General features: G+C 26.9%; 1 protein-coding gene across 1 annotated transcript in view; it reads left to right on the forward strand.

Moving 5' to 3' along the window:
- Positions 1-14,596, forward strand: part of LOC129965910 (nuclear pore complex protein Nup85-like) — a 58,718-nt gene that overhangs the window by 9,469 nt on the left and 34,653 nt on the right. Inside the window, exons 4-12 of the mRNA XM_056080188.1 lie at positions 636-696; positions 819-889; positions 1,078-1,109; positions 5,185-5,254; positions 5,382-5,503; positions 10,913-11,038; positions 11,945-12,067; positions 12,898-12,935; positions 13,220-13,313. Coding sequence (XP_055936163.1) covers positions 636-696; positions 819-889; positions 1,078-1,109; positions 5,185-5,254; positions 5,382-5,503; positions 10,913-11,038; positions 11,945-12,067; positions 12,898-12,935; positions 13,220-13,313 — 737 coding nt within the window. The remainder of the gene's footprint in view (positions 1-635; positions 697-818; positions 890-1,077; positions 1,110-5,184; positions 5,255-5,381; positions 5,504-10,912; positions 11,039-11,944; positions 12,068-12,897; positions 12,936-13,219; positions 13,314-14,596) is intronic.

Genomic DNA, 14,596 nt, shown 5'->3' on the forward strand with positions numbered 1-14,596 from the left:
TTAGTTTCATATTGGCGTCAATCGCACCATTCTTGGCAACTACGTCACTACCAAAGCCATGCACAATTGGTTGAATTTTGTTTGCAAACAATCTTTCCATCACTATCATCTACACTTTCAAGCCGGTTGAAAGCAGTCTATGATGACGAATATCCTGCTTGACCGGTTGCCTGCGGGTATAAATGGATAACTATCTATGAAAGTGTAGATGGTATTTGCCCGTGTGATAAGGCCTTTACAGCAATTAAGTAAACCTTTTAAAGATTATATTTTCATTCATTCTTTTTTTAAAATTCAGATTCTTATTTTATTTTTTACATGAAATTTTTATTGAACATTTTTCTTGGTATTTTGTTGTTACAAAATTGAACTTTTATTAATTTTTTCTATAATACTTATTGTTAAATAAATCATTTGTGTAGCTTAAAACAATTTAAAAATAATTTCACAAATATTTAATGAGGTTACATCTAGATTTTATGAACTTGGTTAATTGTAATGAATAAAAAAACCTTCATTCATAAATTGTTGGGGTTAGCAAAAACTATTTTCAAACTGGCACATATTATTTTATGATTATAATTAAAATGTTTATTTTGTTATGTGATACATTTCTAAACTTACTATATTTGCAGGTGTGTTTTTAACCTTAAATACAAGAATTCCTGGCATGCAAGATGAAAGACAACGATTAGAGTAAGTTATTGGAATGAATATTATTATTGCATTTTTGTTATTATTGTATTGAAATATTAGTATTGCATTATTTGTAGTTCTTTTCATTAGAAATTTAGTTTTTAATTTCCCCATTTTTACAGAATTGCAAAAACTAGCCAAAAGTATCGATGTGTTCTGTTAGCATGTATTGAGGAACTGCACTCTGCAATTGGTATTTATAATTTTTTGGTGTAATATCTTTTCAAATCTTTTGAAAAAATATCTTTAAAATTTTAATGTATTAAGTTTAGTGAGAATTAATATCTAAATGCAGTGATAAAAAAAAGGTGTCTAATTTTTAAAAAAATGCTTTTGTTACATATTTTAAATCTTATTTTTATATTCTTTTGAATATTACAGAATCTACAGGGGATGAGGAATTGATTGATCTTGTAAGTATTATTATTTAAATTACTATTAATGTTCTCTGAAGTTTTTAGTAATCTTTGATAAATGAGCATGAAGTATTATTTCAGTCTTATGTTTTGTATATGATTTGATGATGATCTTTAAGATTACAGCATCTATTTTACTTATCCAAATACAGCAGAACTTTATTTAACAAGCATAATTCATTCCCACGTCTTACTTGTAACATGAAACACCCATTATTCCTATAAGCCCAGACTTGCCCTTAAACACTCCATTCGGCAGAGCCTTGATTTGGTTGTTTTCATGTGCATGATTCAATTGTAAGGATGAAGGAAATTCAAATTATGTTTTGTGTGGGGTGCCTGTGCCCTTGAAGTGATTGATATGTGGTTTTTATATTGTTTTATTTGAACTAAGAACACAGGAGCCTGAAGATAGCAATTTAAACATTTATCAGTAATGAAAAACTGTAAATTCAATCAAATACTGGAATTTTTTTGCACATTTTATTATGATTGCATTAATTCAGATCTTTTTAAGTATTTTTATCAATAAGAGGTAAAGATTTTCTAATTTCTTTGGGGGAATCTTAAGTTCTCTTCCTTCCCCTTCATTTGTTTATTTTTATTGACACCAATTAATTAGATAGTTTATTCCAAAATCATTTTGATAATTCAGACTATCAAATTATATACTAATTGATTTTTTAATTTAGGTTACTATGTTAATTTTTTTATCAGACAAAATAAGTTAGGAATTATAAAATACCATCTTTTATCAATTACTTTTTTTTCCCTCCTCAATCTTCACAATTTGCATTTATTATTATTATTATCTCAATATCTTAGAAGACTAATGTTACTGTTAAATATAGTTGCAAATAAAATTTCAAAATAAAATTTGATGCATTCAATTTTAATTTTTAAAAATTGCATAGTTTATAAAATAACATTCTTCTCCATATTTTGACAGTATTATTATGTAGCCTGTTTAAATAAAAATACTTTTTCACTAATGAAATGTATGTATATATGTATTTATTTCAATAATACAATTAATATCAATAATGCAAAATTTGTGCAAATTTAAGACTTTCTTACTTTTTTTAAAATTATATTTCTGAATATGTATCAGAAAAAAAAAAAAAAATATTTCCCCTATTAGTAAATGCAAAAACCAACAAATTAAATGTGCATGCTTATTCTGGCATTAATTCTTTGCATTAAAGTGGCAAGCTACTATTTATATTTAAAATTTATCTTAAAGTATAAAATTCCTTTGTGAGATAAAGTAAATAAACTGAAACTAAAAGGTCTTAAAAATGAATCGCCTGAAAAAAAAAAATGAAAATTGATATTCTTATAAAAAGTAAGAAAATATTGATAAATAAAAGTTTTTTCCTTCACCATATTGCAAATGACATTACCGAGTGTGTATAAAAAAAATATTGTTTTGTGTTTTATGTCAAAATTTATGTTTCAGCTTATACATTTAAAAATATATTTCGATTATTCTTATGCATTGTATATAAAAAAGTTTAAAAAAATTATGAAGAAAATTTATCAGTAATTGTGAATTTAAAATAACTCTATTTTCATTATTAAAAGATTTCATATGCATTAATTATTAATAATAAATAAAAAAATTTAAGGAGATGCGAACTCTAGTTTGTAATATCATGGATGTTAATGTTTTATGTTTGATTCATCTATTCTGATTTTATTTTATTAAATTTGCTACTAATTGTATAGCAGCAATAAGGTGCATCACTTTGTCATTGGTTTTGCAAAATAACCATTTAGTTAACCGTTAAGTTAACCATTATTTTTAACATTTTGTTTTATTGGTTATATGAATCACTCATTAAATGAGGTTTGGCTGTATTTACATTCAAAAAGAATATCCTTTGAAATGTAACAATTTTTGTATTGTAAGATAAGCAAGAGTGTTTCGTACCTGTTATGCTTCCAGATTTTTTCCAATCATGCACAATTTTCTGATTATAGTGATGTTATTTTAAACAAAAATGTAATTTAAATTTGTATTTTTTAAATCTTGTGAGGTTTATTTTGTATATGTTGAATACTGAAATGTTTAAAAAGGTAATTCTCTGTTTCAGTAATATTTATTGTAACCCCATTAAGAATTTTTTTTAAATAACTGGTAATTGGATTTTTATCCTAGATGAAAACTTTTAAAACAATAATGAGATTCTTATATGGATTGTGGAATCAGAAATCTTTTTCAGCATATATTTTAAATGGCAAAATATAATAAACAATCCTTTTATATTTGTAAGTTTATAGTGTTAATACGAATAATCTAAAACAAAGCAGGTAGCTTAAAAGAACATTAAGAAAATTATAATTCGTGTAATAGTAATGTAATTATATTTTTAAGGTTATTAAATCTATTGTGGAACTACATTAGATTGCTTTTATGATTTAAAAGCTTTATGATAACGTAAGAAATAGTCAAATGATTAAACTATCAAAATATGAATTTTGGTTTTAGATATCATTTTCAGTTGATTTGCCCATTTGTGAATGATGAAACTTAAAATTTAAAATCCTGTGTTAATTTTATTTTGACTTTTTCTCTCTGAATTTGTAACATAAGATGAGAAACAGTTGATTTCATTAGTCCCGGGGAAAAAAAATATTTTAAAGAATTGTATGGATTTAACTGCCTATTTTTTGCTATATATTTTTTCCCTTGTACTTTGAAATGATTATAGATTTAAAACTGAAGATCATTCTATTTCCTGCTAATTGAAGGTGATATCGCTTGAATTATTTGAACTTCCTTTTATTGTGTTTTATTTTTTACTATCCGCCTTTGGCGACCAGCCGGTTCGCCAATCTTAATGTTCGTTAAAATTTTAATAATTAAATATTTTATGCAATTCCTACGTTAATTGCTTCTTCATCAAAATATTTTAAAACTTCACATTTTGATTGTCATATAATTCACTCATAATATTATAAAGGCCTTCAGTTATAACGTAATATATCTCTCTCTAACTTTCTGTTAGCTCCTGTAGAATTTATGCTTTAAATTAAAGTGGAACGGGTTAATCTGCAATTAATATAATAATATTTTTTACTGAAACAAAGCATTTTTTTATATGATTACTGAAAACAGAGTCACTGAGCATTTAAACTTTATGGGCACTAAAGAATATCTTTCTTAATTTATGTAATATCTCAAGAATTTGTCAACAAAATTTTCTCAGATTCATCATGAGCAGATCGATTAATTAACAATGTTTAATTTTAAATGCATCAAACACTAAGAAAATGAAACGAATCGTTTAAAATAATCGGTATAAAACAAGTTAAAAAAAACTACTTAAAAAACGATGTACTTAAAACTATAAGCATATACAAAAAATATATAACTAACATAAATACAATTTAATTACAAAATCATACAACTAATCTAAAAATAATTTAAATCAAGATCGCATCTGTTGATAATAGCTGTCATCAATCAGAACACAATGCACATGCTTGAACTTTCAATGCCAATTATGGTAACACAAAGGCATGAATTTTTCTACGCCAGTTGGGGTAACGTTATGCGGATTAGAAATTTTCAATTTCCTTTTTTCTGTTTTATTTTAATTAAAAAATACTTCAGAATGAATTTGAAAGATCGATTAATTAACAATATTTAATTTTAAAGGCATCAAACATTATGAAAATAAACAGAATCGTTTGAAATAATTGGCCGAAAAATTTTAACCCTAGCCTCATTAGCGTGGGGAAAAAAACTGAAACCTTACTCATTTGGCGGTGGGGAAAATTAAAAGTTTTTTTGGGGGCGAAAGTTAGTTTTTAATTAATAATTAAAATTCTAATTAAAAATTCAATAAAACGAACCCCAGATGCACATTCTTGACAGCCAAGTTATACATATACCAAATTTGGTAGCTGTAGGTCAAACGGTCTGTCCTGTGGAGCGCCAACACACAAACACACACACATTGAGCTTTATATAAGTATAGATTTAAAATTCTGAACTATGACAGTTATATGTTATAACAGTGCAAAGAAGTTTTTTTTAATGTTTATATTTTGTATCTGATTTTAGCGACAAATGTTCTCAGACATTGAATTGCTGTGGCATTTGCTTCAGTCTTTAATTATTGACACACATTCAGGTAAGTTGATTTCATTCTACATGAAATTAAGGTAGAAGATATAACCAATATGTCTAATTAACTCTTTGTAATATAATTGATAACTAAATGCTTTCCTTTCTCACATTTTTTTTTTTTTTCTTTTCAGGTTCAAGAGTGTTATACAAACTTTTAGATTGGATCAAATGGCATTTTGTATTTGCTGAAAAGAAAAGGGAAGATTTAATTCAAACAGAAGAACCTTGTCTTCACCCTGATTATTGGGATACTGTTAGTATATCAGTATAAAATCTTATCATTAATAAGTTATAAAGAAGTTTAAAGTTCATCTTTAAATACATGGATTTGTTCTGTAAATCTTGCTAAAGTTAAAAAGAATTAACCTTTTTTTCAGTAACTCTTAACAACGGCAAAGTCATTATTTGCTGTTGTTTACCAAAAGTGATTGTAATCTTTATTAAATTAATTTTTCTTGGAATTTGTTACCTGGTGAATGTTTTGTTTATTTACAATTCAATTGATTACTTTTGTGTGTTAATTTTGCTAAACATCAATTCATAAAATATTGCACTTTTTATTTCATCACACTATTTTTTTTATTTTTTTTTTATTTTGTACAACATAGTGTTTTTTAATTTGTGCCATGATACTGTTTCAAATTGCTTGAATTTATAAAACAATTTTAAACAATATTTTAAGGAAATAGAAAAGTTGCATACATTGTTGATATGCTCTTGTTTGGTACACTTACATAATCCACCTCATTATTGTTGGTGCTTGGTAGTAGAGTCAAAAACATCAAATTAGTAAGAAATGCATGAGCTGTAAAAGCAACCAGCACATCAAGACTTTCCCAGTTAGCCCATTAGTGGGGAAATTTGCCACCTTTCAGTTATTTTTTTCCCCCAGCTTATTGGATTTGATATCTGAGAACTTAAAAACTCAAGGCAAATGAAATAATATAATTATGTGGCTGAATGAATCATATATCATATGGTTGAATTAAAAAATCCAACATTTCTAATTTCAGTCAAATAACTGTCATTTGCATATACAGTTTCACATTTTATACAGATCCTCGGGGACGGGATAAGGGAGAATGTAGGGGTGTCTACCCCATATTTTTTTCAAATCGGCAATATTTGAAGGTATACTCGAACATGATATTTTATTCTGCATATCAATGGCATATGGATAAATACGATTAGTGTTTAAAGAAAACAGTCAGTAAAATACTCAAGTCCTTTATTCCAAAAAGTACTCCCTCCTCAAGTGCTTTTTTTTTTTTTTTTGCTGCAAAAGATGTGCTGACAATTTATTGAAATAATTTAATCTAAAGAAAAAGTTGTTCTGTAATTTTTAGTACACAAATGTTGCATGTTTCTATTTTCTTTAAACTATATAATTTTTCGATTTGTATATGCTTAAATTAATGTCTAAAAAAAAAAACGAGAGAGAGAGAAAGAAAAGAAAAAGTGAACCAATTTTCAATTACTAAACTTCAGTTAGATAATAATACAAATAATTAGGCTGCACAGGTTCAATGCAAGTTACGAATACAATGAAATATTAATCCTGGAATTAAGAGGAAAGGTGGCCTAGTGTTCTTGAAACCAGTCATGGAATGAAATATGCTTACTTATTATTTAGTATTTCAATAAAAGATTTTTTGATGCTATCTCCCTCAGATTGTAAAAATCTCTTGGGCATTTTTCAGTTCTCATAAACTATTCCAAGCATTCCATGTAGTTAATTAGAACGTTTTTAAATCAAATTAATCGGCAATTCGATTTTTTTTTTCTCTTTATCCTTTGCATTTTTTATTATAATCGTGTCAAAATATCACCTATAGTTCTATTATTTTTTTGGTTCTTCAATGTATAAATTAAAACTTGTATTCACTTCTGAATTGCTTTTATTATTTAAATATATTCAACCTCTGAGTCTTCAATGATCTTAACAAAATAATTTAAAAAGTGCTAAATTCACTCAAAAGTTCAAAGGATGCTTTACAAGCAGTTAGCAAGAACAAATCTTTATCAATTCAAAATGCAGTTACTGTCAAATTTCAAAACTTTTTTTTACTTCTTGAGAATGGTAATTAATTCAAAATTATTATAACTGCAAATTTAATGTTAAGACCACATACTAAATTTCACACAATATTCACAAATCAAAAGACAGAAGAAGAATCTTTATTTCCTTATATAATAAAATTTAATATTATTTAACATTAGCCAGGTGAAGTTTTATGTTACTATGCATTGGTTTTCAAAGCAGTTTATTTCTTTTCAGAGATATTTTTGCCTTAATTCCCTCAATAATAAAGATTTTCCAATTTAAACATTAACAATCTATATTATTGAAGCATTAGAAATATTTAAGCATCATAAGAATCGTTTATAGGAAAATTTATATATTCTGAAAAATCAGGATGCAAAATATGTAAAAGAAAAAAAAGGTACAAATGCTTATGAATGCTCAATTTTGTTGTGAAAAATATTAAAATCATCTAAAACTAAATATTACATGTTGTTATAGTTATTATTAGTTACATCAATGTTGCTAACTAATATTGATGCAGGAGTTATAATTTCAATGTAAAATGAAAATCTCTGAAGAATTTATGGATTTCATTATTATTTGGATCCTTACCGACAAGATTTCTGCTGCTTTAAAAGGGTGTGTGTCTACAATATTACTTCAGTGCTGTGTAAGGTGGATTCGCTATCAAATTCAAAATCAGATCATCTGAGTCATCACCTACAACTAAACTAATTTCGTCAATAATTTGCCAAATAAATTGTTAATCATCCAGTATCTCTTTTCATTAAGGTAACAGAAACTGTTCCATTCATCCTTCGCTATCTTTTGAAGACCATTTATAGTCATATCTTTTAGATCATTTCTATTCCGAACATACTTTTTTGTGGATGCACATGCATGATGTGTGCAGAATTTTAAAACATCAAGACCATTTGCATTTAAAATTTCATCAACACAAAACATCTTGTATGTAGGGGCATTGGATACAACTAAATCATACAAGTCATGCTTTTGCATGTTAATATCAAAATGAATGTTACATTCTTCTAACCATTCTGATAGCTTTTTCCTTGTGGAATGCTTTGAAGGTACAGGATTTGTGGTGAGAAACGTGTTCATGCAAATTACCCAATGTGGAGGAATATTTGGAAGAAGTTTTCTTGTAGCTACTTCTTAGTTCGTCTGGCCATGATAATCTCACTTTGGGTGTTCCAAGCTGAAAGACTGAAATTACCCCTTCTATAATTTTTACATATTCTTTTTTCTTGAACAACGATTAATTGCTATCCCAGCAGTTTGTTTGATGACAGCTCTAACATTGTTGAGTTACCAACACTTCCTAATTGACAAGTTGTTATAGATTATTTTATCTAAATAGATAATAACTCATTTGTTTTCCTAGTGCTTTTTGTTATCTCTTAAATACCTGTACTTCAACTTATGCCTTTCCATTTTCTCTTATCTATAGATTGCTTCCATCTAAATCCAATTTTCTGTAGAATGTGTCTTAGTGTTTCTACTTTCCACGAACAATTTACCTTTCCCTTAACAGATGGTAGAAAAGTGCTTAGAGAAGGTACTTCATTTCTGGCATAAAATTTTGCTGACAATTTGTCTTATAATGTCAAAGTCAAAATCGTCCAAGTTGGTAGATTAATTTAACAAATTAATTTTCCATTTTGTTTTCATTTCCAGGGTGACTTTACATTATCTTTATTCTTCAATTCCTGCTTAATGTGATTAACAGTTCGCATTGAAACACCAGTCGCTTCTGTAGCTCTTTTAATGGATTGAGAAAGTGGGATACTTAACTGGTTGTGGGAACATTCATTTTCCAAATATCTCTAAGCATTTATGACTGTTTTCTGTGTCTTTTGTTCAACCAATGCATAATTATAGCAATACTGGCTCCTCTTGTTTTTAACCGATTTTGGAATGACTAAGACGAATGCCAACAGTCATTAGGTGGATTATACAATAGTTTGATACACTGGATATAAGATATTAATGAATTTCTATTAATTCTGCTTAATTTGTCATTTTACCACTATGATAAATAATTTTAACAGAAATATGTTACAACGATTTCTGATATTCATGCTTTGTTCATTGATTATAGAATACATTTGTCTGATTTAGAATCCTTTCCAGTATCATTTTAATGTTCTTGTTTATCCTTTTTTTAAGTTATTTTTGATGCAGAGTTTTTTATATTTTAAGAAATGTATTATGATAAAATTTAATTTGTCAGTTGTCTTAATTGATGTACAATGACTTATTTAAAATTAGTTTGCCTTTTAATTTTATCCAGTAAAGCAATTGCACTCGTAAGTTTTTTTTTGTCATTTTGACAAGGGTTATTATTGTTACAAACCTGAAGTGCTGCTTCCCAGCACGGTTAGTTCTGTCACCGGAAAGACAGATTTACAATCATCTGTATTGGATGCTGCTCGGCTGCCGAGCCAGTGATCCCAGAGCTTGGCGATGACTCTGTCAATAAAATAGATAATGCTGGAAACTTCAAGAATTTTAACAATCCGCCCATCAGGAACCGTGATATACCTGATTGGTCTAGAAGGTTCTCGGACCGACTCCAGTTGAGTAGTAGTGGGTCGGCAGTTGGTTACAAAGTTGGTTTAGTACAAAGTGAGAAGACAGTGGAGAAGTTGTCTGGGGAGACCGTAAAGCGAAGCTTCAATTATCCTGTCTCCTGTTAAATTCTGTTTGGCTGCTTTGTGTACTGTGGTCGATTACTACTTGTGGGCTACTGTCTGTTGTCGTGTGCTGTCCTGTGCTCGGCTCGGCTCTATATATTCGTCGTCTCTGTGTTAGTGTCTTTGTGTTAAATAAACATCGTTTTTCACCGAGACCTGCTGATTGTGTTCTCACACCATACACCCACTACAGGTGAACCCGGTGATCCATAACAGTATTAATTTTTATTCTACTGCATTGATAATTCCATATTGGTGGAAATAAATTTTATTATGGATTTAATTGTACAATATTTACATCTTTGCAACTTTTCTACAAAAGAATTCTCATCGATTCAGCTAGAGTATTTTTTAAAATAGAATCTCACTCAATATTGGTCAGATTCTAAAATTTCAAATTGAGCTGCCATAGCTTAAAATGTAGTATTTTGTTTCCCTGTAGAAATAATAGAGAATTTTGCATACTATCTGTCAATTTGAAATCAAATTAATGCTTCTGACTTTGTACTAAAAATCCAAATTTAGTAAATTTCTTTTTGAATAATGTAGTTGTTTATTTATTTATTTCTAATTTAATCAAGTATTTAGGCAAAAATGTCTTTTATTGTTGCATACTCTTAAAACATTATATTTTCATAATTGTACCTGTGGGCTTATTTGGAATTGCCTTTGAGAATCATATTTTTAAATAAAGGTCTTTTAAATAAAAAAGATTGAAATGCATTATAAATATTTCATTAAATACTTGTATGGATTAGAAAAACTAAAAAAAACAAGAAATCATTTTGGATTTTTATATTCTCATTCAGATAGCCTAATAAATGTAATTTTTTGGTAATTGCAAACATTTATAATAAAATCATTTTAACATAAAGCCATTCCTACATTATTGGTAAATTGATTGTTTTATGTTTTTCAGATAATTCACTTCTTATTGCAAGGGAAAATAGCTCCTGCTCGATCTTTACTTTCCATGCACCAAAAATCTAAAAGAGAAGATTTTATTAGCCTTGATGAGCTAATGAAGAAGATGCCTATGTATGGAGTAAGTTCATTGTTGTTTTTATTATAGTTACACTCTATCTTTTTTAAACTTTTCTTCTGGGAGATACAATTTGAATTATTGAATATTGTTGAATTTGAATTGCATGTGAATGTATACGATTTCAAGTAGGTAGTATGATTTATAATTGAAATCTAAGTTTAAAAAAGGTTTTTAACTTTAAAAAAAAAAAAAAATCCTAACACCTTTTTAAATGCATTCTTTTTTACAATATTTTCTTCTAGTTGCTTTTTAATATACTGCATAAAGTCAGGTGTGAGCTTATTTCTGCTGTAAAGATTTGATTTTTTTTTGTTGTTAATATTAGTTACACAAAATATTCTAAAAAATATATTATTTTTGTCTATTCACACTATAAATGAAAGATACTACATTTCTTGGAGCTCATTTTCACATGTAGTTTGACAAAGCAAGCATTTCTGATCATTAAAAAAAATCACATATCTGCTTTAGTTGTTAAAAATGCCTTAAAGTTTTGAAAAAAAAATATGTAATCAAAAATGCAAAATTCATAAAATAGCCTGTAACATTTATAAGCATTTGAAGGTCCATTTAATCTGCAATCAATTAAATGTTCTTTTTAATATTTATTCTAATAATATATATTTTGGACTTCTTGAATACTATTGTGATATTTCCTTTCATGAAGCTCAATATTCCATAACATTCTTTTCAGCTTTTCTTTTATCACTTTATAGTTTTCTTTTCTTTATTATTATTATCATGCATGTGCAAAACTAAATCTAAAATTTATATCAAAATCTTATTCTTCTTTGCAGTGTATGTAAAAGATTTATATATTTTTGCTAAGCATAGGTTAGTTGAACTTTCATTTTAAATGTATGATTTTTATTCTTGTTACTTATTTTATTTACTTTTTAAATTTAGGCTTCCAGTGGAATTTCCCTCAATGAATTTCGCATAAGATGGAAACATTGGCAAGAAGAATGCAAGACCAGACTTGGGAGGGGTGAATTTTCCTCTGATGGCAACTTGGTAACTGTTTGCAAGGTAATAAATATTTTTAGCAGTCTTTGATAACTTGCACTTTTGGTTATTTTTCTGTATAATTTACTATGCAAAATTGCTCACTTTACATTATGCTTTCTCAAAATGTAATTATTTGGTCGTGCAGTTCTTTTGTTACTTTTTTTAATATTTCATCTTCCATTGTTAATTCTATGCCAATTTTATTGCTGATTCATAAAAAAAATTGTTAGTATGAGATAAATATTTATCTCACAGAACTTTAAATTTTTTCTGTTTGTTTTTATGCCAAAAATTATTTTTGTGATAGTGTAAAATGCAAATTGTTATAAATTGGAATATAATTGGAATAAATGATAAATTAATTTCATAACTATTTTAAATATTGTTTTTTGAATTGGTTATTTCAAAATACCAAGATAAATTAAATGCTTGTGAAATAATTTTACTTTACTATCATCTATGGTGTGATTAGAACCCTATAGCTTTTCTTGATTGTGTGTTCTATCAGTCTTTACTTAGTGTCATCTTTTACATCTTTAACATTGAAAACTCAACTCGGTTTTCCGATTTGCTAAGTGAAATTAACCCTTTTATTTGCTGAAATATTCCCATTCTATTTGATGATGTTGAACTAGAAAAAAATAAACAATCTGATTTGTATGCCAAAAAAAGCTTTAATTTTCTTTTCAAATTAAATATGTCTTCTTTTATTTGCAACTTTTTCTTAAATTGCCATTTTATACTAAAAGATTAAAAAAAAAATCCATGCTTTTGCTTTGTACGATTTTTTTTCATTTTATTTATATTCTTTGTATGTGTATTAATATAAATAAATATATATATATTTGTAGATTTTGTGTGGTGATTATGAAGCTTTAAGTGCTAAAAGGTTTGTTTGTTTATTATTCTACTTGTATTGAAATTATTGTTTTAATTAATTTTTTTGTTTATTTATTTTTATGCTTTGATGTTTCATTTTTGACGGATTTAAATGTCTTTAAAAGTTTCAATTCCTTTTCTGATGAGCAGTATTTCATTTGAGAATCCTTATTATTGTTCAAGTTTTAGTTTATTTGCAGTTTCATTAAATTAAATTATTTCTTTTACAGCTGAATGTTTTCCTTTTTGATTTGAAAAAAAAAAAATAATAATTACAATTCTTTTTTTCTTCAGTAATTTATGTGAAAATTGGTATCACCTTATGATTTCGGTATTGCTTTATACTGATCCCTGCATAAGTTTCTCAGCTTTAGGAGACATAGCCCGTGTAAGTGATTTCTTTCATTTATTTTTCAGGCTTCTTATTGCAGGTTGGCATTTTAATCATCTCAGTTTTTCACATGATTGCGATTATATATTAAAGAAATTTAATTCTTTTCTGAATTAAATAGCCAAATTCTTTAAAATTTCTGAGATTGTGTATTGACAGTTTTTTTGCATGGGTATTAAGGAAGTAATGGTGGGTATTTAGTAAATTGGAAAAATAAAACAGAATGCTTTTAACATTTTTTCGGTACAATAATAAGCTAATATAGAAAGGCTAATATAACAATAAGCTAATATAGAAAACAATTTTCTTGTAATGAAAGAATCATAATTGAAAACCTAAACTATTAATCTTTTATAGCCCAGTGAATTATAATTGATTATGTGAAATACTCTAAAAATTCAAATTACTTTGAATTCATGAAAATATTTAGATTAATTGTAGCAGGGGCTAGTCAAGTTCAACACAAAAAGCAAAGGATTTTTTTACTGATTTAAATGAGCTAAAAATGTAAGTGCTGTTGAAAGAATTGGAAAAAAATTCTAAAAAATATTAGCAGAGAATGTCAAGTTGACAAATATTATAAAATATGTCTATCAATCAGATATTTTTTGCCTTTCGGTAAAAGAAATAAAAAAGAGAGAGAGAGAAAAAAAGAGGTGGAGAAAGAGAATTTGAAAATATTGATGAAAAGTTAAATAAGGCCTTTAAAATTTAAAGAAACATTAATTTTTTTTTTCTTTTGTAATGATGTTGTCTGTATCTTGTGCATTTCTATATATCCAGACATAAGTTTTTTAATTCTTGGGGGGGGGGATTGTAAATTTTGTGCTTTTTATATTGCTATGAATGAAACAATTGTGATGAAAACATGAATAATGTTCATTGTTTTGAATATTATTCTTAATGAATACATTTTCAAGATGTCAAATTGTATATTTATTTCTCTTTAAAATCTCTTTTTGTTGTTGTTTGTAATTATTTATAAATATAAACTCGAAATGTTACTGTAATCTAGACCTAAATTCTGCATGCTATTGTTTTTGTAACAAATTTGTTTTGTTAATAGTACATTAAATCATTGTATTCCATATTGCATTAAAAATAATGAGTAGCCAGAAAAAAGATCTTAATTTATTTTTTTTTTCTGGAAAATAGAGAAACCCTAAGATTTTAAAATTAATATTAGACTTTAAAATTGAAAGTTATGCTGGATAATAATAATATCCAGATATATTTTTTTTAAAAATTTTCCTATATTATGAATGGTTCTATGTGTATGT

Source organism: Argiope bruennichi, chromosome 4, assembly GCF_947563725.1.
Source record: "Argiope bruennichi chromosome 4, qqArgBrue1.1, whole genome shotgun sequence".
Taxonomy (NCBI): Eukaryota; Metazoa; Arthropoda; class Arachnida; order Araneae; family Araneidae; genus Argiope; species Argiope bruennichi.